Source organism: Natator depressus, chromosome 6 (assembly GCF_965152275.1).
Source record: "Natator depressus isolate rNatDep1 chromosome 6, rNatDep2.hap1, whole genome shotgun sequence".
In the NCBI taxonomy this organism is placed as follows: Eukaryota; Metazoa; Chordata; order Testudines; family Cheloniidae; genus Natator; species Natator depressus.
The window spans coordinates 27,757,231-27,783,285 of NC_134239.1; the positions used below are offsets into that span (position 1 = coordinate 27,757,231).

General features: G+C 43.6%; 1 protein-coding gene across 6 annotated transcripts in view; it reads right to left on the reverse strand.

The window, feature by feature from the left end:
- Positions 1–4,659: 4,659 nt before the first annotated feature.
- The window catches only part of OSBPL5 (oxysterol binding protein like 5), a 218,839-nt gene continuing 197,443 nt past the window's right edge, over positions 4,660–26,055 (reverse strand). For 5 of the 6 annotated variants that reach the window (XM_074954864.1, XM_074954866.1, XM_074954867.1 and 2 more), the window contains 11 exons: positions 25,391–25,489; positions 24,523–24,619; positions 23,119–23,217; positions 20,718–20,815; positions 18,502–18,591; positions 15,749–15,885; positions 11,373–11,558; positions 10,500–10,638; positions 8,912–9,029; positions 8,045–8,147; positions 4,660–5,560 (listed from right to left, as the gene is read on the reverse strand). In XM_074954864.1, coding sequence (XP_074810965.1) covers positions 5,425–5,560; positions 8,045–8,147; positions 8,912–9,029; positions 10,500–10,638; positions 11,373–11,558; positions 15,749–15,885; positions 18,502–18,591; positions 20,718–20,815; positions 23,119–23,217; positions 24,523–24,619; positions 25,391–25,489 — 1,302 coding nt within the window. In that variant the 3' untranslated portion in view covers positions 4,660–5,424. The remainder of the gene's footprint in view (positions 5,561–8,044; positions 8,148–8,911; positions 9,030–10,499; positions 10,639–11,372; positions 11,559–15,748; positions 15,886–18,501; positions 18,592–20,717; positions 20,816–23,118; positions 23,218–24,522; positions 24,620–25,390; positions 25,490–26,055) is intronic. The other variant, XM_074954865.1, reaches the window with a different exon arrangement.

Consider the following 26,055-nt stretch of genomic DNA (forward strand, 5'->3'; position numbering starts at 1 on the left):
AATTAGTCACCCTAGAACCACCCCGCCGGAAGGCCGCTGAGCCAGGGCGCTGGAGGGAGCCCGTCCTGCTCCCCTTCCCCGGCTCCCGCCGCGAGCACCAGGGACCCCGGCTTCCACCCCTGCTTTTCTCTGCATAAATAAGGGAACACAGTTCTGAGTGATTTTCTTTGTCGGCCCCCCCTTGTAACTGCATCAAACAGGCAAAAGTAAGGATCCACTCGCCCCTCCCTGCTTTCCTTAATTTATAGACAGCCCCCCTGCCACTCACTGAGCAGAGGGTCTTCACTTAAAATTGCCTTCCCTTTTTCCATTATAAGTATCCTGGCTAATATAATGAATCCCTGGGGTAAAAACGGCACCTGGGGCTACTGCTAGCCCAAGAACACAGGGTGCAGGGAGCATTTTTTCCCCCTAACATCAGAAATCCTTCTTTCTTAAACAGACCCATGAGCTAGCCTATCTGCTGAGAAAACAGCCCAGATGAGGAGGGTGTTATGTACTGAATTATACACTGCCTTTAATGAAGCCTATGGGCTTGTGTCATTGCTCATAACTATCGATAAGCCCACAACCCTAATCAGAATAGGGGCACCATCATGCTACATGCTGAATGCAGGTGTAGACAGATGCAGTCCCTGATTCAAAACAATGATAGCGTAAGAAGCAGGCTGCAGTTGGGTTAACTGGGCCACCAATGCCACGTCCACACTTAGGGAAAAGAAAAGAAAAAGTGTTAAAAGAAGATTGTTTATCTATAAAATCCTAGTGTAGATAGGACACATTTTAGTTTCACTTCAGGGTAGCTGGTTGAAATGAACATGCCTACTTTTCCCTAGTGTAGATGTGTCCAGAAATTAAGTCACAGCATTATTGCTGAGAACTTTTCACGATGCAGAAAAAATGCCCCAAATCCAGGGTTACAGCTGCTTATAGCTGCAGTGAATTTGACCCCTTACCTTTAAGGTTGGAGCATATTCACTTAAAAAAAAAAATTCACCAGATACTAAATAGTAGCTACTTTTGTCAGATAGCAAGTACCAAACCTGAGAGGCAAAGATATACTGATCTCACATTACCTTGCTATGGCTCATGCAACTGTGATGTCTGTGGGAGAGGCCTATCATAGAATATTAGGGTTGGAAGAGACCTCAGGAGGTCATCTAGTCCAACCCCCTGCCCAAAGCAGGACCAACACCGACTAAATCATCCCAGCCAAGGCTTTGTCAAGCCGGGCCTTAAAAACCTCTAAGGATGGAGATTCCACCACCTCCCTAGATAATCCATTCCAGTGCTTCACCCCCTCCTAGTGAAATAGTGTTTCCCAATACCCAACCTAGACCTCCCGCACGACAACTTGAGACCATTGCTTCTTGTTCTGACCACCCACAAACAGGGTCATTAGAGTATAGGACTCAATATGACCAGTTGTCTAAGGTACTTATATGGCTCCCATTGCTGGAGTATTTGAGCACCTCACAATTCCCCATTTTTACAGCTGGAAGGGAGGAAAGAGGCTAAGTGACTTACCTAAAATCATTCAAACACTTGTGGCAGAGCAGGGACTTGGAACACCAGTTTCCTAAATCCTAGATTAGTGCCCTAACCATTAGACCACCTTTCTCCTCTTCCTTATACACTTTTAATCTCCTCTTTACAAATTAAAGGCCTAATGCAACTCCCATTAAATTTAATGGGAAATGGCTCAGGCCCTAAAGCCACAATTCTTGCAAACTCTTATGCAGAGCCAACCACACAAGAGGACACAAGAGTGAGCTGTATTCTTTTAGTCCTTTTTGCACATTAATCTCAGAATTGTGTATTAAATGCCAAGCAGTTGCACTTGTACATTGCACCTGAAAACAAGGGGACTTCACAGCAGTTATTGATAGTAGGATTTGTACTGCAAAACTTTTATTATGGATGGGCGACGAGCTGCTTCCCACTTCTAAACTGCATGAGAAGATAAAAGTACACAAAAATTCTCTAATAGTACTTTTCAGTTTAAGCAATTCCTATGGGCATATCAAGCAATTGTGAAGCGCAGGAAAAATGGTAGGCAAGGCATTGTTTCAACTGTGTCCATTTTGTCATTTAATTCGAGGGATTATCCTCTGTGAAGGTGGAATATGTAGTGCAATATAATGCCATGGCTTTACTCTGATCATGTCTGCCTACACTGGCTAGCCCCAGAAACAGTAAAATCCTGAGATTTAAAGGTGTGTCTCCTCTAGTTTGCATGGAAGGGGCTTGTACTTTTACCTTCTAGGGACTTGCGCTGAATGCTCACAGATGACCATGAGAAGTATTTTCCATCTGTGCTATACACTAAAAATGGCTCATCTCCCATGCCCGCTTGAATGTTCCCTTTCTGATTTCCATCTACAGCAATAGCTTGTTGCTTTTAATCCAGCTGCTGTTTTAGAAGAATGTATGGGTTGTTTTTTTTAAACTGGAATAATTTTGATCCCACGTGGGGAAACAGTGATAGATTTTGGAGACTTCCACCGCGCCCCACTGCTGATGTGAAATTGGTGTATGTAGGTAACATTTCATTGGCTGCACTGCAAATCTCTTTGTAAAATCCTTTATATTACTGCTAATAGGACTAATAAAAATAAATAATAGGTTCTAATGGAATTCCTTGAGGGTGCATATTGTTTCTTAAAGTGGAAGAGTTCCAACAACTTCAAGCATTTGCTTACTCAGCACCTGCTAATGGCTTCCCAATCAGCACCCCTGCCCTTTGATTCAGACTGTTCTTGACATTCTTTTCCAAAATGTATGTCATAATCCTGTCCTGAAGACATAACACTCCTGCAAAAGAGAACAGGTTTCTATCAGCACATTCTTCGCTAGTCTAATGCAAGGTCCGGAAAGGAGATAAACACAAAAATATGAAAACATAAGAAAAGGGCATAAACAGCATTGACAGACGGGAGAGACCAGACAAGTGCCTGCTGCTGAAAATGAAGAGCTTGGAGGTAGGTTGTTTGGAATGAACACTCATTAGAAAGTGGACGCTGGAACTACACTTGTTTGTGAAGCAGCTAGGCCAAGATTTTCAAGAGTGATTAGTGACCTTGGGCGTCCAGACTGAAACATTTAGGGTAAGTCTTCACTAGCAACATTAAAGTGCTGCTGTGTAGTCACAGCAGAGCGTGGGCGGAGTAGCTACCAGCGCTGGGAGAGCGGCTTCCAGCACTCATGCACTGTCTACACTGGCACGTTACAGTGCTGAAACTTGTAGTGCTCAGGGGGGTGTTTTCACACCCCTGAGTGAGAAAGTTGCAGCTCTGCAAAGTGGCAGTGTAGAGAAGGCCTTAGAGATGCTTGATTTTTAGAAAGTGCCGAGTTCCTGCCCTCTGAAAGCTGGCCCCCCTCATGGATATTAAGGCAAGAAGGGATCATTCTCATCAACTAGTCTGACCTCTTGTATGTCACAAGCCATAGAATTTCAGTTACCCCCTGTATTGAACCCAATAACTTGTGTTTGGCTAAAGCATACCCTCCAGAAAGGCTCTAGTCTTGATTTAAAGACACGAAGAGATTGAGAGTCCACCACTTCCCTTAGTAATTTATTCATAACGTTAATCACTTAGAATGTGTGTATAATTTCTAATTTGAATTTGTCTGACTTCAGCTTCCAGCCATTGGTTCTTGGTATGCCTTTCTCTGCTAGATGAAAGAGCCCTTTAGTACCAGGTTTCAGAGTAGCAGCCGTGTTAGTCTGTATTTGCAAAAAGAAAAGGAGTACTTGTGGCACCTTGGAGACTAACAAATTTATTTGAGCATAAGCTTTCGTGAGCTACAGCTCACTTCATCGTATTTTTTCCCTGTGAAGGCATTTTTCAAGAAGGTGCTAACTACCGTGGATCTTTAAGGTGTTTCAGCAAGACAGACATCCAAAAATCACCTGTTGCATTTGAAAAGCATGGCCTAATTTGAGAGTCAGACAAATGTCAGATCATAGAATTTTACTATTCCCATTCCATGCAAGATAGAGAGCATCTGCCACGCATTCCCATGAACCCCATCCATGAGCTGTTGCTCCTCCTTCAGGGAGGAAGACAATTCATTGTGTCACTCAGAACTTAGCATGGAATGCTTCTCTCTCCTGTGTAAATATGGTAGCCAACTGTACATCTATTTCTGTATACTATCTATTGGGAAAGCACGGCATAACTGTTACAAAATGAGAAAAATCCCAAACAAATAATCCATCAAAGAAATTGTCATTGAAAGTTCGGTGTAATTTTATTTCAACATATCAAGCACAAACAGGTTTCCCCTAACTGGGAAACATGACAAGGAATGTAGTTAAAAATTTGGAAACATTTACATTTAAAGTTTGCCAGTCTGGCACCATCACTAAGTATTTTAAGGCTGTATATATAGCAGTACTTACCACTTGGAACTACTTCAGGCCAGAAAATAAAGGCTTAGTACTGACTGCAATCTACAAAGAATATTGCAAATCTTTTAAAAAATGGTGTAAAATAGGAAGACTGTTAACAGAGTTAACAACGCAGTGGCAAAACCCTTACCCTTCCTGACCTTTAATAATAGATGTGCCTACGATCAAACACACATACTTGCTCCCTCTCCAAGGAGGCAATGGGAAATTTCAGAGGAATTCTGTACAATTCTTGTGTTGTTATAATATAAAAACAGCCATATAGCAAAAAAAAAAAAAAAGTGACCAGGATTTATAAACAAGTATGTCTGACATTTGACTCAGTGGGTCTAGTTCAGGACATTATCGGCTCTGTACCAGAATGAGGAGCTTTACTGAATGATTCCCATTTCCTAAAGGTGGCAACTTTAGGAAATCGTGCATATTTACAATCTCTGTGCAGTGGAGTGTCATGCACATTTTCAGGTCCAACTGTGTGTGTGTCAACAGCAAGATCCAGGAGAAACCATGACCAATAACCAAGTGGTTGGATTTTTGGACCGTCTGATGTTCCCTTCCCATAACTGAATGTACCCAACAGACATCTTGAAAATGGACAATAAGAACCCTTCCCACCTCCCCCAACCCATAGAGCTATAAAACAAAGCAATGGAACCATTCTAAAACCATGTGGATGTTTGCCATTATTGGGGCAGCAATACTGCTTGGTAATTATGGATTGCATCAGAAAATGACAAGACATAGAAAACAAATTGCACAATTAAAGCTACATTTGGCTTTAGCATTAAGGCCCGTACAGGTAAAGAGGTCCTTGAAGATGTACATGTAAAAAGGCAAATGACAATCTGAAGGAACTAAACTCTGTTGGTTCCCTGGGTCCCCTTTTAGCCTGGCTCTTTCTTCCATCTCTGCTGCGTTGGTTTTAAAGTGCTTGGTGCCTCGATGGGCTCCTTGCGCGAGTGTCCCCCTCCTGCAGCCAGTAACTTTTATTGCTGCCAAACGTAGTGCTTTTATTTGAAGACATAATTAATGAACAATTGACATGTAAGAAAGACGCAAATGAGAAACCAGCAGCGAGAGTCCAGGAGGAGGTTTTCGGAAGAGGCCTTCCTGTAGAAAGATTTTTTGTTCAGAGCAGTGAGGTTTCTGAAACAACAAATAATAAAAAGAAAAAAGGAGTACTTGTGGCACCTTAGAGACTAACCAATTTATTTGAGCATAAGCTTTTGTGAGCTACAGCTCACTTCATCGGATGCCATTTGCATGCAGGAAAGAATTTTACAGATATTCTTCCCTGTCCCCATCTGCCCTGGACACACATGAACACTCAGCTACAGTTCCCAGTCCTGGAGATCCTACATAGGCAAGACTCCCCATGGCTTAAATTTACAAGCCTGTTTGACGAGTACAGGATTGGGCCCACGTGCTTTTCTCTTTTAACAAAGGACTAATATTAATATGTCCTTTCTCCTATGCTTTGTCTATCTTTTCTATATAGACCATCAGCTATTTGGGATGGGGTTGTCTCCCTATGTGCATGCACAGAACCCAGCACAATGGAGCCCCAATGTCAGTTAGGGTCTCATGGTGCTACCTATAATACCAACAATTATTCTAAAAAAAGGGTCGATTCCCATGCAACAGAAACAGTAGGAACAGAATTTTCAGAAGGGCTCAGCACCTGGAAAATCTGGCCCTCATTGTGGAACAGCCCAGGTCGAGCTCAGGCACCAAAATAAATGGCTGGGTTTTCCAGCGATCTCAGCATGGGCTGTTCAGGGAATCTGGCCCTCTCACAATGGGGACCGCTTGGTGCCGAGCACTTGTGAGGCTCAGTACCCTCAACTGGGGCCAGGTTCCTTGAAAACCTAGCACTAGGAGTGAGAAAGGCAGCAAAGGCCAGAGTGCAGTGCAAAATTCAGGAATTGCCAGCTCATTGTAAGACACTAAATTCTGTGTACTTGTGGCACCTTAGAGACTAACAAAAACCTAAATTCTGGGTACTTGCCAAGATTTAGTAACTCGAGGGAAGAATAGGTTTCTTGGCCTTGTCTACTGACACAACATAATCTGCTGCACTTTATTCAAGCCTAAACAAACTCATTAGCTTTCCAAAGTCATCAGGAGGAGTATTGCCATTGGAAAAATCTTTACTAGTCTTGTCAAACAGCCTAAAATAGAATTAGCTTCCCAAAGGGTGTCTGAATGGTCACTAACCCTCACACTTCTCCCTCTGAGCAGTACTTTTTGGAACCATTCTGATGAACAGAATCAGTCTTCAAAGCCAGATGGCATGAGGCTAAGGGCAGGAGGGCACAAGACATCTCCTCATTCTTGCATCCCCTCCACCCACAGCCAGACAATCCCATTCCTTGGCCTCCCGTGAATGCAGGGACTGGCTCCCTGCCAGCATGTCAATGGGCACCAGCCACCCCAAACATGGGAATGAGACAGTAAACCTATGGCCCCACCCAGAGGCACCGACTTCCCCAGTTCCCAGGTGGTGCTTGACCCCCTCTCCGCCCCGGGCCCCGCCCTTACTCCACCCCTTCCTCCAAGCTCCCACCCCAGCCCCTTCCCCATTCCACCCCCTGCCCCCACTCCTCCCCTCCCTCAACACCTCCTGAACACTTCTGCTGAACAGCTGATCGCAGCAGGCAGGAGGTGCTGTGGGGGAGGAGGCGCTGATCCATGAGGCGACCGGTGGGTGCTGAGCAGCTCCAGCCTCAGAGCACCCACGGAGTCAGCACCTAGGACTCCACCCACTTCTGCACCCAGAGACTCTGCTGACCTGGCGCCTATTCCTGCCCCAGTGAAGTCAGTAGGAACTTTCCAATGGGCTTTATTGGACCCAGGATCAACCCATGGTGCACAGGAGAATGAATGCAGCCCCCTATATGGTATGTAGCAGCAACCATGTTTCCCCCTGCATGCCTGGGAGCTCCATTTCCTTATACTCCTGCAGGGATGAGGTGGCAGCACCCTGACCCCAAGGCAAGTCAGAGTACAAAAGCCATAATGGACCCCTGCTGAAAACATGACCATTTCAGAAGGTGTAGCTCCAGTTTGCCAGTGAAGTAACCAGGTGTGATCACCAATCTCTCAGACATGGTATTAAACAGAGACCTTATTGAAAGCATGAACTGAATCTGTCAATACCCAATTACAGGCCCTCAGGCCTCTGTTTCTCTTGCAATGACTGAGGCTGTCAGAGGAGAAATAGTGAAAGCAGTGCAGTGAGATCTCTGTGCAGCTCCCTCCCTACCTGGGGTTGCAAGTCAAATGTAGGCATGTTGGGTTCCTTGACGAATAGGGCCTTCTATGGCCAGCTAGCAATCAGACTTCTAGCCAGTACCCTGGTGAGCTCCCCAGATGTCTGCATCTATGCAGTAGGTTTAAGAGCTGGGAGATCTGTAATGCTCCCAGATGGGGCTAAGAGAAGATCCTCTCCATGTTTTATGTGAAGGCTTACTAAGCCTTTTCTGGATTTTAATAGGATACTTATTGTTATACCTTGAAACTGCACCCCTCTGATTTAACCAGACTCCAAAGGCTGGCTCAGAGGAGTTAAACACCAAAGGTTATTTTGGTCCTACTGAGATCATGGTGCTAACAAATGCAAATCGCTACCTGTGTATGTCCTGCTGGGCTTTCTGTAGGGATAAGACAGTCATGTGGATTTCCTTCAGGTGATTCATTTCCTTTCCGCACTGAGCACATGGACTTTCAAAACCTGTGGCAAACCATTGAAGGGACAAACAGATTTACCACACATCTCTGGTGATTGGGAGACCTGTGACACATGCCACAAAATCCCTCAGCAAGTGAGCAGCTGTATACAGTGAAGTACTTCAGATAAAGGACACCACTAACATGGAACGTAATGCAGAGTGGAATTTTCATCATGAAAACCAAGCCCCGGAGTGAGGCTGATATGAAGTCAGACTGGTAGTAGCCCCTCAGCGCACAGAACCCCTGCCCCCCAAATATCCCTAGCTTCCTCCTTTGTAGGGTGAGCGCAATTATATAGTGGTTTGCAACACCCCCCCCCCCCACTCTCATCTTCAAGGGCACCTTGCTAGCCCCTTCAACAAAACCTAAGGGGGGGAGGGGGGAGAAGAGTAGTGGAAAAGTAGGCCTGCTCTCTTCCTAAATCTAGTGGAACTGAGTGGTCGCAGTGCACATTTCTCTACAATGTTTCATGCCACAGAAGTGATTGATATTGCTAAGTCAGCCCTCGGGAAGCCCTCAGAGGCACAATAGCCTGTCACTGACATGTGTGTTACTACTAGGAAGGAAGGAACGGACAGAAGACAGAAATAGTGAGTGAGACGTATTTCTAATACAACAATCAGTAAAACAACGTCAAAGGAAGTCAATGGGCCAGATTCGGACACCAGTAACGAGACTGGGAAGTACCTTAGCTCCTCAAAGGAATAAGGTGCTAAATTTGAGCAAAGGTATTAAAATCTGGCCCAACGTTTGCCAAGTACTTGCCATCATCGTCCGACAGTTCCTGCACAGACTCTGGTGTTGAACAGCTGCTCTCAGTGTTCTGGCTGTGGTTGGATGGTTGGTCACTGGTTTTACGACGCCTGCATTCTTTCGCAGATCTCTAAATCAATGGGCATGATTAAAAGGAACACTGTCAAAAATTTGACAACAATTTGACTAAGTGTTATCCAGTCTGGTAGGGAACATTCTCTGGAATCTAGGAGTTTGATCATGAGGGGGACTGAACACCTGCTCAGAACCTCTCAGGATCAGATCTGAAATATCTAATTTTTAGACAGAGAGAGAGAGAGAGAGAGAGAGAGAGAGAGAGAGACACACACACACACACACACACACACACACCCCCCCCCCCCAAAAAAAAAGATTCCCAAAAGCTAAGATTTTTCAGTAACCACAAAATCCAGCAGGCCAAATTCAACCCCTGGTGTAACTTCAACAGGCTTTTACCAGGGATGAATTTGGCCTGCTGGATTTTGTGGTTCTCTTGCTGGCTCTGAATTATGCCACTAGTATACAACAGGGATGGGCCCAGACCAACAGCCTAGATCTGGATCCAAATCTCATGAGGGAGATTTTCAAAGGCACCAAAGAGATTTTAGGAGCACAAGTCCATTAGGAGTCACAGGTACTTGTGTTCTCATTTCCCACATGCTTTCGAAAGTTCTACCCCATCTCTCTAGAACGGGAGAACCAAAGCTATATAGCCAAACACCAGGGAACACGGAGTTTGAAATCCCGATCCAAACCTAAACTTCCCCAAATTTCAGAGGTGTTCAGGCCATTATAAAAAGGTGTGAGCTATGTATCAAGATCCAGGTTCAGGATTTTGGTATGGGCTATATCTAACTCATATTTAGCACTTCTATATAGCTCTCCACATTTCAGAAGCACTTTACAAACCATAAATAACTAACAAGAACAAAGCAGAGAGGTAGATATTGTTCCCTTTTACAAATGGGGAAAGTGGATAGACAGAGATTGCCAGGCTTGTCCAGAAGGAAGGAAGTGATAGAGTCAGGATTAGAATTTGAGTTCCAGGGCCTCAGTCCTCTGCTCAGACCCCTAGATCACATCCAGCCTAAAGAAGTGCTTTGTAAGTATTGAACAGTAAAGTTCAGTTCAACCCCATTCACCACCCAACATAAGAAAATAATAAAAGTTTGTAAAATTATAGCAGGGAAGATATCTATTACAAATCGCACAGTGTCAATTAATCAAGGATTCTGATTTTATTTTAGATGTAAATAAGAAGTGTTGCCTATACCAAGCTCTAGGTGTTCTACCATGTAATTAGTATTACAACAAATCCCAGCACAATTACAATGATCCTTCAAACAGGAACTCACCCAGCCAGCCTCTTACCAAAAAAATATTAGCAGATTAGCACCTGGAGTAGGCACCAGGAAAATATCAGAGGCAAAGTACAACTAGAGAAACAAGCCTCTAATGTCAGAGGCAGCCCTTGGATTTTGTGGTGTCTAAGAAAACATGAGAAAATCAGAGCTGAGCACTTGATCAAAGAAGAAAAAAAACTTCCCAGAGAGGGGCTTTCTGGCTGAGTGATGGTTACCTTGTGTCGTATAACTTGGTTGTTTATACACATGGTTTTGTGGGACAACATCCTTGTGGATAGGTGCCTCTCCATGGTTTGAAGTATCCCATCTTTCTCAAACTGGGCAATGTCATTTAAAGGGTCCCAGGGCCTTAAACTTTGGAAGCAAAACGAAAGTATTAAGAAACAGAACTGCAGCAGGTTTATTAAAAGCAATGCATGAATTCCAAACACACAGGAGCAAATATTTAGCTGTGGGCTTAATGGGCGTACCCACAGAACTGGGGTGGGGGCAATTAGGCATTTATGAACATAAGTTGCTTCCATCCTAGCCCGTCTGGGTGCCTCAGCCCCGAGCCAGACAGGTAACAAACCTAGAGTAGGAAGGCAGGGAAGTCTTCAGGTTCTCCAAGTCCTTGGTTTCTTTTCTTTGCCAAGGCTGCTAACAAGGGTGCTTATGGAGAACCAACTGCGGTGGAGGTTTTGCAATATGGATGTGTCTTCAGCAAATTGAGCTGAGACTGACAACTCAGATCACACACACTGCTAAACCTCCTGCAGCTGGTAACACACCTTCTCATCACTACAGATCTGTCCTCTATTTGTACCAATACACAGGAGATATTCCACTGATCTGTCTACTCCTTTCATTTGAAAGGACTGCATGTTCAAGTACTCACTGGGGAGAATTCAGGAGGAAGGTTGCCTGGTCAAGGTGCAATCTGGTCAAGAGCAAGACCAGTGTTCCCAAGCATCAGATGGAAGTGCAGCAGGCCAGTGTATGCCGTATGCATGTAGCACTTTGTATTTCTGACTGGAGCCCAAGCAGCACTGTCTGCACTTAACCCATTATAGCCACACTTATAACTATACATGCTTCGAGTCACTCACTCTTCGTATTTGTAGTGCCATTCATTGGTAGCAGCATCGTGTCGGAAGAGCAGCGGCTTCCACTCCGTGCCATTCTCCTTCCGCTCCCGTGAAGCGTTCCTCTGCTCTTCTTCCAATATAAATTTCTCCTGAGTTGCCTTGTGTTGATCTCCTTTGTTTATTGCACTTGTTACATGCTGCCAAAGTCTAGAAATAAACAGGGAATCAAATACAACGGCCTCAAAACCAGCAACACACCCAGATAGCTGGAGCCTTAAAAAAATGTTTGTCTAGTCCACTGAGAGGCACTAGGAGAATTATAATAGGTTTAGTCAGCCTGAGCTTTGGCTTAAAATGGACTTTTATCAGGAGGATGAAAATGAATACAGCATATAAAGACCACCTCAAGAACTGGCCACCTGAACACTAAAGATAGTAAGGCAGTAGTGCGTAGTTGTCTGAGGCCAATGGTAAGTTTAAAAGGTGACCATAGTAAAAAGGAAAACCTTTTGTTGAACTGGCCCTTTTAACTATTTAAGTCTAGGAGACAGAGATTTGAGTCAGAGTTGCTTTGCAACCAGGGCTAAATTCTAGGAGTTTATGTGGGAAAAAATGCACATGAAAGGACTGCAGCTGTATATGCAAATTGGATATTTGCACATGAAAATGTCTATTTAGATGGTCTAAATAACCAATATGTAATTTGCTGATTTGCACTTGCAAACACCATAAACTGAAGGCATAAATGTAGGCGTCCAATTGCATGCATATATTTTCCTGTGCAGAAGGCTTCTAACTTGTAAGATTAGGCCCTTGATATTTTATTGACACTCCCCCCACCCCCATATTATTCCCTTCACCTTGGAAACACAAGTCAAATTGTGCCTCCCTTTCCACTGGAATCTAATAAATAATTCTGTTGCACTCTAAGCTTTAAACAAACATTAGTAAAGGGCTGAATAAGACTTGAAACACTGGTGAGACGGATAGCCATCCAAAAACAGCAGGGAATAATGTAGTGATTAGATTTTTACTGTTTCCTCTGTATGTGGGTCTTTCACATAGCAACAGGGGAGAGAAAGTTTTTGTTTTTTAAAAAACCTACACACATGCAGGAAAGTGATTCTACAAGCACAATAATTGGCCTAGAGACTTCCAGGGCAGGTGCAATATCCGAAGCTACCCATTGTTCTGTGTGGTTTTTGTCAACACAAGCTCTTGCCACAAGGACATGCAACACCAGCAAAAGCAGCCAAGTGTGCAGGTTCTCCATCATTTTAGCAACAGTGGTAGCTGTAAGCTAGCAAAAGTTCTGTCACCAAACTTTCTAGTATAGAAATGGCCTCATTATCTGAGATGAGTCTCTTTTAAACTGAGGGTGTTGTTTAATTTATGTTTGTAAAGCACCCCGAAACCCTCAAATGATACGGCATCTGTGTTCTAGAACTGTCCTCAGGTACACAGGTGATGGCATATTCCAAACACCTAGACTAGACAGATGTGCAGAGTGTTAGCTTTTTTATTTGCTCCTTGATGTGCAGTTCATGTGCTGTACTGAGAGCAAGTAGGGCTTTCAGGCAATCATGAGGAAGATGTGAGCATATTTAGTATTCTGTGGACAGGATGGGGAAGATATGGCAGAACTCTTGGAATCTGAATCCTATGATTAGAGCACCCAGGATTCAGCAGAGACAGAGCAGCACACAGCTGAAAGCTGCCAGTTGTCTGTCTGCTAGAAGCAGCTCAACTACAAGGGTCTACCTTGGGGATTGATGGGTTTGCACCAGATTAGCTAAACTGAGAACAAACACTCTCGGAGGTCCTCAAGGTTTTGGTGGATCAGTGGCTTTGTTTGGGTCCTCAGTGAGCTAAGTGCTGTACATAACATTTAGGAAGAGACACTACCTGCCCCACAGAGCTCATAATCTACATAGACAAGACAAAGGGCTGGAGGCACAGAGAGGGGAAGTGACCTGCCCAAAGTCACCCAGCAGGTCAGTAGCAGAGCCAGGAAATGAATCCAGGACTCCAATGTCCCAACCTAGTGTTTCATCCATGGGACCATTCTGCCTGCCAGTGGCAATTCAGCCCTTGGTTTCACCCTCTGCGTTCTAGATTTCTGTTTGACACTGGCCAAAAAGAGGTGCTGGGGTGGTCTGCTCATTTGTACAGAAGATTTGCATAGCAAGTTTTCCAGTGAACATATACGTGTTCCTTAGAGTAACTAGAAGCACAAGGTGCATTGCTCTTGCTGAGTTACAGATCAAAGCCTCCCTGTATCCTAGGACTCCCAGCAGCTGAGATGGGAAGATGGCATTTTTAGAACAATGCCACCATTACCCTTGTTCCAATAAGTCTGTGAGAAAAGGAAATGGCCTCCAGCTTTTTAGAACCTTTTACAGGGAAAACTGCCCATTCTTCAGACCTCAGAGAGAAGTACTTCCAGGGTTAGATCTGAACCAGACAAAGAGACAGCAATAAGAAGCAAGTTTAAAGCACAAAGAGCAGGGAATCACATCAGTGGAGAGGTGACCAGCGGTACCCTCTACCTTGTTTTTTCTTGTTAGGGAGCCTATTGCAGTCACTGTAGATAACAGTACAGGGAAAGGAAGGCAGTGGAGTCTAGTGGGTACAGTACTGTCCTGCGAGCTAGAAGACCAGGGTTCCATTCCCGGTTTGGCCACTAACCTGCTGTGCAACCTTGGGCAAATCAGTTCACCTCTGTGCACCTTTGGTGCAGAGACTCTCTCACACTCTGCATTTGTATAGTGCAATTGTACAGGACAATGGGGCCTCTAGGCAGCACTATAATATGAATAGTAATAGGTGTGAGCCTGTGTCCAATAGTCTCAGCCTCTTGATGTCTTGCAAAAATTAGTTTTTGGACCCTGGTCTCCACTCTGTTATACTAGCGTATTACTGGTGTAACTGCACCACATATCAATGTAGTGAAGAGTTAGGCCCAGATTTTTAAAGCTGTTTAGGCACCAGTGTGCTCAGCATTGCCCGACTTCATTTTAGGAAGAGATTTAGGCTCCTGGGAGTTGACTGTCATGGCAGCATCTAAACAGCTTTAAAAATCTGGGTCTTCAAGCCTTTATTCTGAGGCTCAGAAGCTGCAGGAAAAACAAATTTTGTGACAAGGCCAGTTTTCTCCATCCCCTCAGAGAGCTGCAGATTCTACACAACCTGAGGCTTTCCATGCTCTGCTGCACAACAGCATACGCGTCACAGACTGCAAAGCTTACCCATGGGCAGGTGGTATTCAGGGCTGTGAGATGAATAGCTGATTCAGTATTAGACTGCAATTCATTCACGCAGCCACCACCATAACAGCCATTTCCCTCTGCCCCCCAAATATAACAGGTTGCACATATTAGACTTTGGCATGCTGAAGGGGGTCAGCCAGCTAGGCAGCTTTGGTGATACCCTGGTAAATAAAAACTACAAACGATTTGCCCCAAATTTGGAGAGATTTTCTTTGTTTTGGGGTGCAGGCGAATTATCTTTCACAATGATTTTTTTAAACAGTCTATGTTCTTTTGAAGTCAGCTTTATTTATTCAGTATTTAGAGCACTAAATAGAGGCTGTGCATGTGGACCTTATTGGTACAGTACTTTCATTTCACAGATATTCCATTGCAATGGAGGCCTAGAAGTTCAGATGGCATTTCCTGATGTGCCTGCAAAGTGTGCAGGGGAATCCATTTCCACGCTGCCCCTGCATTTATGTATGCAGAGGTATATTTGCGTGTGTAATTCAGGTAGGCAGTTTCCTGATCAGCGTGTTAAATGCTGGGTTTTATATGTAAAAATGGTGTCTGCATTGGTGGAGGTCAATTGATGATTTTGGGGCTTACACATCTAAAGTCTCTTAGATTTTCAAAGCCAGAAGGGGCCATTGTGATCAAGCAGTCTGTGTAAAATTCTATGGCCTGTGTTATGCAGGAGAACAGCGATTCCTGTCTCTAGTCTAACAATTTATGATTGAAGCAGAGAACTTCTTTTAAAAAAGATATCCAAACTTGACTTAAAGAACTCCAGGTGAAGAATCTATCATATCCCCTGGTATTCAGTTCAGGTTATAACAGAGATTTCTTTTCATGGTCTCTGGAGTCCTGAAAAATGATCTTATTTTACTTGACAAAAAAGAGTGGCCTCTACCATTTCTGAAACCTAGGACTTGGTCATGCTATCATTAATACTCCTTGGAAATATTACATCATCGCTAATACACAAGGAACAAAAAACAACATACAGCAGGGAAATATGCACAGGTTAAGCAAGGCCATAATCCTTCCAGCATCTTGCTGGAGTCTCAGGGGCCTCGTATTTAGTTCCAACTATATGAAGACCAGCGGGAAGCTCAGCAGGCTGGTTTCCAGCAACCTACCCACCTCTCTGATTCAGAGTCTGTTTGCTCTTCAAATAGCACAATGTGGCGTTTCAGTCTTTGCCGCCGCACCTCACTGGTTGGGTTCCAGAATATTTCAGTGTTCCCATTTTTCAGGTCATTTATATACACTTCCCCATCCTGAGAGGGAAAATGAAAGGCAAGGTTTAGTGACTGCAGGAACACACAGGCAAATAATCCTGAGGAACACTGGCAGAAGGTTGGTGCCAGGCTGGGGAGTGGCACTTAGTTCGAAGGTCAGTACCCTCCCCGTCTCCAGACAGGTTCACTAAATGTTTTCTGAAAACTATCCAACTGGAGCAGGGAGTTTACTGAAAATAAGAAACACTGGCCAAGTTCATCAGAGGGCAAAAGAGAACGAACCCCATTCATCCCTGCTGACCACATGTTCATCCCCACAAGACCATTTATATAGGTGCTAACAGGGCCCGCCTCAGTTTAGTATCTGAACACAAATACAGGAACCAAAGCTCAACATCAGGCAACCTCCTCTCCTTCTTTACCAACCCTTTCTCCCTATCATCACTGCTGAAACCAAAGGAAAATTGCACAGCAGAGACTACAGAACCTCACCGTGCAATGTTAACAGAAACGGGAAATGTACCATGTGAAAGGGAGACTCCGTTCTTCAGATGCCACCACCAGCCTTTCATCCACATTGCTTGTCAATTTATTTGGCAACTAACTACTAATAGAGCTCCACTGCTTACAGACTGATCAGGTGATGTCTTCGAGTCTCTGCCTAACTAAGTGAGTCGTAGGCCTGCCTACAGACGAAGCAGCACCCCAAACAAAATGAGCCAGACTGGTAATTTACACAGCATATAGCGAACAGCGTGACATCCACGAGGCTGGAGTGAGTTATATATTATCGCATTTGCTGAACAGCATGAAGGTTGATGCCAATCAGCCATCTGAACGTAGTGTGAGTATTGTCCATGCCATGTTTAGATCACGGATAGTTATTGCACCCATCACTGTCTACCCACCTGCCTCCCAGCTGCTTTCCTTCCTACGCAATGGACCTTGGTACACCTATAACTTGCTTCTTAGGCTCAGCTTCATTCCCACTTTATGCAAAGCTCCCAGCCACTTTCTGTCACTTACAGCTCCTCTTTCATCCCACACAAAGTCCCCCAGCCTCCTCCCCACCTGCAGATTCCTTCCAGAACCTTAATCCCTTCCACAGCCCTTCTCAGGTGAGACAAGATCTCAGTCTGGGAGCCAATCCCCTGGCCGGGGAAGAACAGAGGAGTTGGTTCCAAGTCAGGATAACAGATCCCCAAGATACTCTCCAGCTGTGGAGCTTGGAGGAGGCAGGTGCTAATAGTCTGAATGGCAGGTTTATAAAATCTGTATTTACAAGCCCATTAAAAAAAACCAGGTGCATATCTTATAACAAGTGGCAGGTGCTGACAGCTTCCATGTGTACATCATAGCCCAGAGCCTAGGGAAGCTTTGGAATTTGCTTCTTGACCAAGAACCAGCTCTTCTCCTTGTCTTCTGGGGATTGTGATCCCAAAGCATGAAATCACCAGTGGCTCCTTTAAATTATGGAGGTGGATGGACAAGAGAGAGATTTTGCATGATGCTGGAGCAAAGCGGGCAGAGCTCAGAGAATAGGCTGATACTCTTATTTCCTGAACAATAACATCTCATCCCCCTGTGCCACCCCAACACACACAGCACCAAAACCAAAGAGCATCTTACAGATTTGCTCTCTTGAAGCCATGGAGTTTACATAACACATTGTGCAAATTGTTCCTTGCAAAAGGCAAGGGAGGAACAAATTGTTTCAGGGTTGATGAAACCCAATTACAAATGCAGGAAGCCGAGTGGCACGCAAATGGATGGCATTAGACTCTTGGACAGCATGACTGTTTTATGTAATATAATCAACTGATTCACAGAAAACAGCATGGCCAATGTAATCTATAATCCAGCACTACTCAAAATTGCAAAGGCGCACAAAGTGGTGATTAGAGTTGGAATTGAACATACACACACACCCTGCCCCATGGTGAAGAGTGAATACATTCTGACTAAATTTCAAATACAGGTTAACATTGCATTTGAGGGGAAGGATGGTCCAGAGGTTGGGGTGCTAGCCTAGGTCTCTGGAGATCTGGGTTCAATTCATCTACAGACTATGGCATGACCTTTGCCAAGTCAGTCTCTCTGTCCCTCAGTTCCCCATCTGTGACATGGGGAGAATAGCACTGCCCTACGTCAGAGGGGTGTGGTGAGGATAAATGCATTAAAGATTGCGAGGCATTCAGAGACACTGGTAATGGAGGCCGACAAGAATCCTGATCAGTTTAGGGCTGGCAATTTGCCAGCTCTTGTCTGCTGCCATCAATATCTGCTCTGGGCTGATGCAAAGATCACTGAAGTCATTGGAAAGACTCCCGTTAACTCCAATGGGCTTCTAGAAGTGCAAGTACTCAGACTATAGTCACCTGCACTTAAGTCTGATGAGGTTACCAGAGCTTTAAAGACCAGAGGTAGTCAGGACCTCTGTTTTATGTCCCATTGAACTCCATCCTCCGCTGTTAACTACGAATGATTTGGGGTAAGGCAGAGATGTTAGTTTGGAATCAGGCTCCGTTTCAAACAATAAGAAAGTAACAAAATGCTCTTAAAGTTTTCAAGCGGTAATCCTCCCCCCTCCCCACGACCACACAGAGTTTTTTTTTTTTTTTTTAAATGTTAGCAGTGCAGATTAAGATGTGTTACCCAGTGTCCATCAAGGCTTGCTAACACTTCTTCTCCTGATTTAATCTTCCCAGAGATTTGATTAATGCTTGTGCTGCCACCAAAGAAGGGCTGTTGAGAGGAAAAAAAAAATACAATCTATCTGGATAAAACTGGAAGAGAGCCAAAAAACAAAACAGTACGTAAGAACAAAGCTAAAAACTTGTCAGATTTCCAGTGTCACTGGGAGGAAAGACAAGAATTCTGGCATTTATACCCCTTACCACTGTGCCCCATCCTATCTGCCTCTGATACTGAAGTCGCTGTAGCAGACACAAGGGAAGAGGGACAGACTTTCAAATATATTAACATCCAACAATGTCTATACTGGGAATTTGCCTCAATTTCATCCATTGGTGTCTAGACCCTGATCTAGCTTCACCCACCAGTGCTAACTCCTAGTGCAGACTGCGTAAACTCCTCCAGAATTAAGTTTGCAATAGTGCAGCTTAAGCCCCATTTCAAGCAGGTGTAAACAGCAGCAATACAAACAGTGGTTTTCCCCGTTTATAGCAGGGTTTTGAACCAGAGCAACTATATCAGTGTCTGGCCACCAATGTAATGGGTGCAAATCCTCAGTGTAGACAAGGCTTAAGTGGGTAATGCAAAAGGGTATTTCCAGAGATTCCTTAGAACAATATAAAATTCCTTTTCGCGTTGCACCTGGTTAACACAGGAAATGAAGGCAATAGAGTGACCAGCTGCTCCATTTCCACCACCCAATGATATTTCTTCATCAGTTCTAAATGCTGCTTTTCAACATTGTTTGCAAGTTGGAGCTGCACAGGGTTATTTTATACTGTAAAACATTCATTACTGCATCATCCATGAAAAAGAATTCTTTGGTAATTAGCATGGCAGGAACAAACATATGTGATCCACCAGAGAACAGGCAAGCATCCAAATTAACAAGGCCACGAATCACTTCTTCAATTGCTCACAAGTCTATTGCAAATGTGGCTAAGGCTCTAAGAAATAGCCATAGTATAGTATATGTAAATATCTGACATGCAAGCTACAGTGACCTCCCCAAACCAGATTTGGGCCATGGCAGACAATTTTTAAGCCAGTAAAGGCAGGGTCTACACACATTTCAGGGTCATAAGCATTAAGTTATATCAGGTACTTGGAGTTCAATTTTATATGTAGAGGGCCTGATGCAAAGCCCACCGAAGTCAATGGAAAGACTTCCCTTAACTTCAGTCTTTCCGTGTGCCTGATGCAAAATCCACTGGTTTGAAACCCAATGGCAGCCCCACTGCTGAAAAGGTATTTGAGGAAGCTACAGTGAACTGTGTAGCTTTGCCAATACAAGCTGAAAACAGTAAAACATTGTCCTTCCCTGCAGAATCCCGCAGGGAGAATTTGTAAAGGATTCAGCATTCACCGGAAATCTGTAACAATGCACCAGCTCTGCCCTAAGGGATCTACCCTACCTTGTGAGGCCTGTTGCCATCACAACTCTACTCCTTTGTATTTAGTTTGCAGCTAGGCAGAGATTGCTCATCAGAATAGGAGATGAACCGATGCTTTGTAAAAACCAATTTCAGCGTCTCTGAAAAGTGACAGGCCACTGCCCTCTCCTTTAATCCTTCCTGAATGCCCACTTTATTAGGATGCCTACAAGAGTCCCCAGTGTTGCCTGAAAGCCACAAACTTTGACTCCACAGGTGACCTAAACTGAAAGCACAAAGAACTGCACCCACGAAAATAGAGTCCAGGGTCTGAAAATCTGGCCCTAAGGGTACGGCTATACTTCAGCGGGGAGTATGCTTCCCAACATGGGTAGACACACAGGCACTAGCTCTGCTTGAGCCAACATGCTAAAACCAGCCGCGTAGCTGTGGCAGCACAGAGCAGCAGCTCGGGCTCACTGCCTGAGTACCCATACTGCTGCTACGGTTCGCACGTTAGATGCGCAGGCTCTGCTTGAGCTGCCTACCTGCGCTGGGAAGCACAGTCCCAGCTGCAGTGCAGAAGTAACGTGGCCCAGGTCACACAGCAAATCGGTGACAGAGTTGGATGTAAAACTCAGGTCTCCTGACTGCTGGCCCTGTGCCTTAAATCACAAGGCTATGCCTCCTCCCTCACTAATGGGAAGTCCCATTATAAGATTCTTTGTGTGATTCCCGGATGTCTGGCACTGATAAGAAAGAACTGGAGGGTCTGAGACAGATCAAGGGCATTATGTCGATTACCTTGAGCTTGAACTCCAGCTCTGCCCTGTAGCTGCTTTTCTCACATTCGACAGTAACTTTCCCTCCAAGCTCCATTGTCATGGTACCGTATAAAATTCCTAAAACAAAACAATAGGATGTGATGTTTGCAGAGGCAATGGGCTGGTTTCTAAATTCAGACATTCTTATAAATTCATAGATTCCAAGGCCAGAAGGGATCCGTGTGCTTATCTAGTCTCACCCCTCCATAACACAGGCCACAGAACTTCTCCCGAATAATTCCTAGAGCAGATCTTCTAGAAAAACATCCAAGCCTGACTGTAAAATTGTGACTAATAGAGAATTTCACCACAACCTTTTGGTAAATTGTTCCAATTGTTAATTATTCTCACCACAAAAAAATATATGCCTTATTTTCAGTCTGAATTTGTCTAGCTTCACCTTCCGGCCATTGGATTATGATATACCTTTCTCTGCTAAATTGAAGAGCCCATTGTTAAATATTTGTTCCTCATGTAGATGCTTACAGAAAGCAATCAAGTCACCCTTTCCCCTTCTTTTTGTTAAGCTAAACAGATGGAGCTCCTTGAGTTTAGCACTGTAAAGTATATTTTCTAATCCTTTAATCTTTCTCGTGGCTCTTCTCTGGACCCTCTCTCCAATTTACCTTCTTGAATTGTGGACACCACAATGACGTTTAGTCAAAAAGGCATGAATTCTACAGCAAAGGCCTGGGATTTTTTAAAATTGGCCATGTAACCTAAACATAAAGCATCCACTCCTGTTCGGCTTCTCCACATGCTCTCAAAACCCTGCAGAGGGGTTCCAAGATGTTATCTTTAGAAAGAGATCAGTCACTCACAAGTGATGATACTAGCTGTAGGATCCTGAAGGCAGAGAGGGGACAGAGTTTCAGAAGTGCTCAGCACCCAGCAGCTCCACTTATTTCAGTGCCTATTCTGGAGCTGAGCTCTTGTGAAAAGCCCTGTGAGTTGCAATGGATCGGAGGGGGAGGACTTCTAACAAAAGGATTCTGGGCGTTCTCTTCTGGTAGACAAACACCCAACACCATCAAATTAGGCCTGAATAAAGACCGGGAGCGGCTGGGTCACTACAAAAAATAATTTCCCCTCTGTTGATATTCACCCCTTCTTGTGAACTATTGAGAATGGGCCACATCCACCCTAACTGAATTGGCCTCGTTAGCACTGACCCCCCACTTGGTAAGGCAACTCCCATCTTTTCATGTGCTGTATATTTATTCCTGCTTACTGTATTTTCCACTCCATGCATCTGATGAAGTGGGTTTTAGCCCACAAAAGCTTATGCCCAAATAAATGTGTTAGTCTCTAAGGTGCCACAAGGACTCCTCATTGTTTTTACTGATACAGACTAATACGGCTACCCCTCTGAAACCACTCAAGTTAAGGTTATGTGAATTCCATATTTTTGCATGCTCATCACTATGTGCGTGGAGGGAAGGGGGAATGCGTACTTTTTCTGCTGGTGCTGTAAAAAGATAAAGACTTTGTGCATGCATAACTCAAAAACAGCATAATTTATAAAAGCTGAAGTTGTCCAGGTGGTTAATCTTCAAGGAAGGCTAGTCTCCAGGCCAAGAAGAGAAAAAGTGGTCTGAGCCTCTGAAAAATTGGCTTTACTCATGCAGACCAACATATCAAGTTTAGCATTATTAGGACAAATTCTGTATTTAGCTACAATGTTGAGTCAGCAGTAGCTCCACTGACTACAATGGCATTACTGCATATTTGAACCAGTATAAACAGAGTAGATTTTGGTCCATACTATTTACACACAATATTGAATAACCTCACTGTGGGTTTGGGCTGCTATTTTACTGTGGAATTCCAATTTCACAGACATTTATCTACACAAAAATGGATTCAGGGTGAAATAAGATAAGTTAAATAATAATAATAAATAATAAAAAAAATCCCCAAGTCTTTCTTAAAAAGCCAGAGAAGGGCATTAATTTAAGCTTTGTATTTTAACATCAAAATTTCAGTTATAAATACTCAAAAGCCAGGAAGCATAAAAAGAGAAAATGTTCATTGTCACCTCACCCACAGTGCATATGACATATTCTGGATTACTAATTTCTGCATATAGTGTTGATAGAAACATGCAACAGACTAATTCTGCCCTTAGACATGCTTAGCAACGTCAAATTACTTCAGTGAGAGTTGCCATACCTCTGTAACAAATGAGTGTTGTGTAATCCTGTCACCAGTACAGGACTTGACTTTTGTAACTATCAATGCATTTAGTGTCCACTGACTTCACGTGAGACACATGAGAGAGCAGAACTACTGCAGAACTGAACCCAGAGTCATTAGGATCCCATAATATTATTCTGCCTGCTTTCTTCAGACATAATATTTGAACTCAGTTCACATCCTACCTTTACAATGGGCATATGGCATCGTAATGATGTAGTCTTCACCCCTATTTAGAAACGTAAGCTTGGCTTTCCCGTCCAATAATGCAGAAAGTGAGTTACCTGTAGATATAGGAGTACAGATTAGCATACGTGAATATTTGTAAAACAAACGTCTAAGCTAATTCACTCATTTTCCAGTTCTTAAAAATGAGACTTCAATTTAATGTAGGATCACTAATTAAATGAAAGAAATAAACCCTATTGATTCAGGGCATAAACCAGCCACTAATTAATGGGAGTGGAAACCTATCTTGTGTGTAGGTTATTTTACAATACTCCACTACAGGGATTCTTGCACCTTCCTTTGAAGCAACAGGTACTAGCTACTGCCAGAGAGAGGAAACTGGACCTGGCAGACTGTTGGTCTGATGTGGTAAGGCAATTCGTATGTTCTTATGTCATTTAGAGCTCAGTGGATTTTTTCCAAAGTCTTTATTATATAAGTTCTTCTAATTATGTATGATTCCGAACAAGCATGCCATAAACATTGTAAGGACAGCAGTGACTGCTCACAAATTCCAGCCAGTGTAAACTACTTGATGGATGTTGTATCATATGACAAACTAGTTTAAATAATTACATTATCTTTAGGCCCCAAAGTAGCAGTGTCCTTTTACATATTCATATCTGCAGAGTCTGTTGTGGAACTTCAGGGCCCCATTCTTAGAAAGTTGAGATCAGAGGCAGTTGTGTATTTACACGTGCACACAAGTCAGATATTTTGTGTGCACTAATGGGTATATTTAAAAAGCCTGATTTGTGAATACAATCATGGTAATTGCACATGTAAAGCAGGTGCACAACTGAATACCCACAAATCCCTAAGAACCTTAAATTCTGGAGAAATCAGACCCTTACAGTCCTACAGCTCTATTTGAAAAATGCAGATGTGAAAAATCTGAGTTGAGATCTCGCTGCCAAATCTCATCTTGAAGAATCATTTGAGCTGTGAAGAATTGTGTTGTGGGCTAAGTTCTGTACTCGCTGACATGTACAACCTTACTGAAACAAATGGGCTTGTCACGTGTGTAAATGAGAGCAGAATTTAGACCTCTACCTATCATTCCGTGTGGGCAACACAATTGAATTATTTGAATTTTTGCCAAGAGACGCCATAGAGCATTGCTGTTTTTGTAGATGACAGTTTCCCCAGCAAGTGTCCATTTTGCCCTGCTTGGAGGAGGTAACTGGAAAATCCAGTGGGAGCTCCAATGACATTTTAGGCTATACTGCTGACATGGACTTTATTTGGGCATTTTCTTTGCTCTTAATCTTCACCGTTCACTGGCATGAGTAAGAAGCCCATCAGAGGAAGCAAAAGAAACCAGCATGTAACCTTAAGGGTGTTTAGGTTTGAGATCTTACCATAAAACTTGGACTTGGCGAGAATGCTGCCAGTAATGCAGAACCCATCCTTCCTGTTACTGACGTGAAAGGCTGACACTGGTGGGTGATGAGATACCTACAAGGAAAAAAGGTAGCTCCATGAAACTCGCAGCTTCCTCCATCATTAAAATAATTACATGCCCAGTTCAACTGGGGATTCAAAACCCTTTGGCAGCTTTGAAGAAGGGAAGAAAAAAAAAAATCAGCCTTGCAGCCTATGTCCTGAAGGGCTAAATCCCTCACATACCGTCTCTTTCATCCATGAAGAATAAGGGGCTAATTCCCCCATTTACACCGGCTGATGTCAGTGGGGCTGGACTGGTGTCAATCAATGCAGAATTTGATCCAATGTGATTCATACCCTGTGTAGACGCAAACCATACTAACTTGAATAGTATTCCATTAGTCAGAAGCGAATGATGTGGCACGCAGGAAAAGAGGCTTTATTAAACAGCCTGAAAGGCCAGTGTTACATGTTGAGCCTCTACTATTTGAATGGCAGCAGCCTGGCTCTGGTTTACATTCCTGAGCCTCTGGTGCCACAAACTAGATAGATCCCTGTTACAACTTGTTCTTTTTCCAGTTCCACTCATCATATTAGAAAGCAGCACAGAAGGATTTTAGCTGTGAAAAATCTCTAAAAAGTGTACGTTGAAGCAAATGGCAAGCTAAGGAAATCTGGAGAGGGGGGAAAAAAAAAAAAGACTAGTTTATGGCCATAACCTATTCTATATCCCTGTGCAAAAGACTCAGTCTCAGAGAAGGAGTACGAAACACTGTTGCTCACCCGTCGGTTCAAGCAGTTCTAGTGCTTACAAAAGTCTGGATTGCAAACAAAGTTATTTACCTGTTCCGCGATGTAAAACGTGTGACTGTTTGTCTGTGGGTGAAACCAACAGCAGCGAAAGGTCTCTCCTAAAATGGGGTTATATGGCTTTTTTATTCCCTATAAAATAAAAAGACACAAATCTTACACACATACACACACACACAGAGCTATAGGAATATTACAGCACAGAATGCACGCCTGGGAACTGTGTTGTTCTTGGTGTGGACATGGCCCCAGGACCCAAAAGTTACTACCAATGAAAACTGATTATCCAATCTTACAAATGGGGGAAAAACAGAAACAGAGCGATCAAGTGACTTTCCCACGGTTCTACAGCAAATCAAATGGCAGAGTCAGTGACAGAACCCCAGCGCATCTGATTCTCACCCTCTGTCTAGTCTAACCATTTCCACCTGATCCACAGACTGATCTATAGCCTCTACTAACTTGGACATTGAAATCTACTGATGAAAAGAGTTACACTGTTATTACTACGCACAGCAAGTACATTCAGCTACAGAGATCTAGCAATATGTTGTTAGCACTTGTGAAGAGAAAAAAAGACTCCTGATATTGCACCATAAGAAGTGTTGACCCCAACAATTAAACATAGCGTTCTCTGTGGCACACGACCAGCCCTAGCTTCCTTTGTCCACTGCAAGAGAGCTGAGTCCATTTCTGAT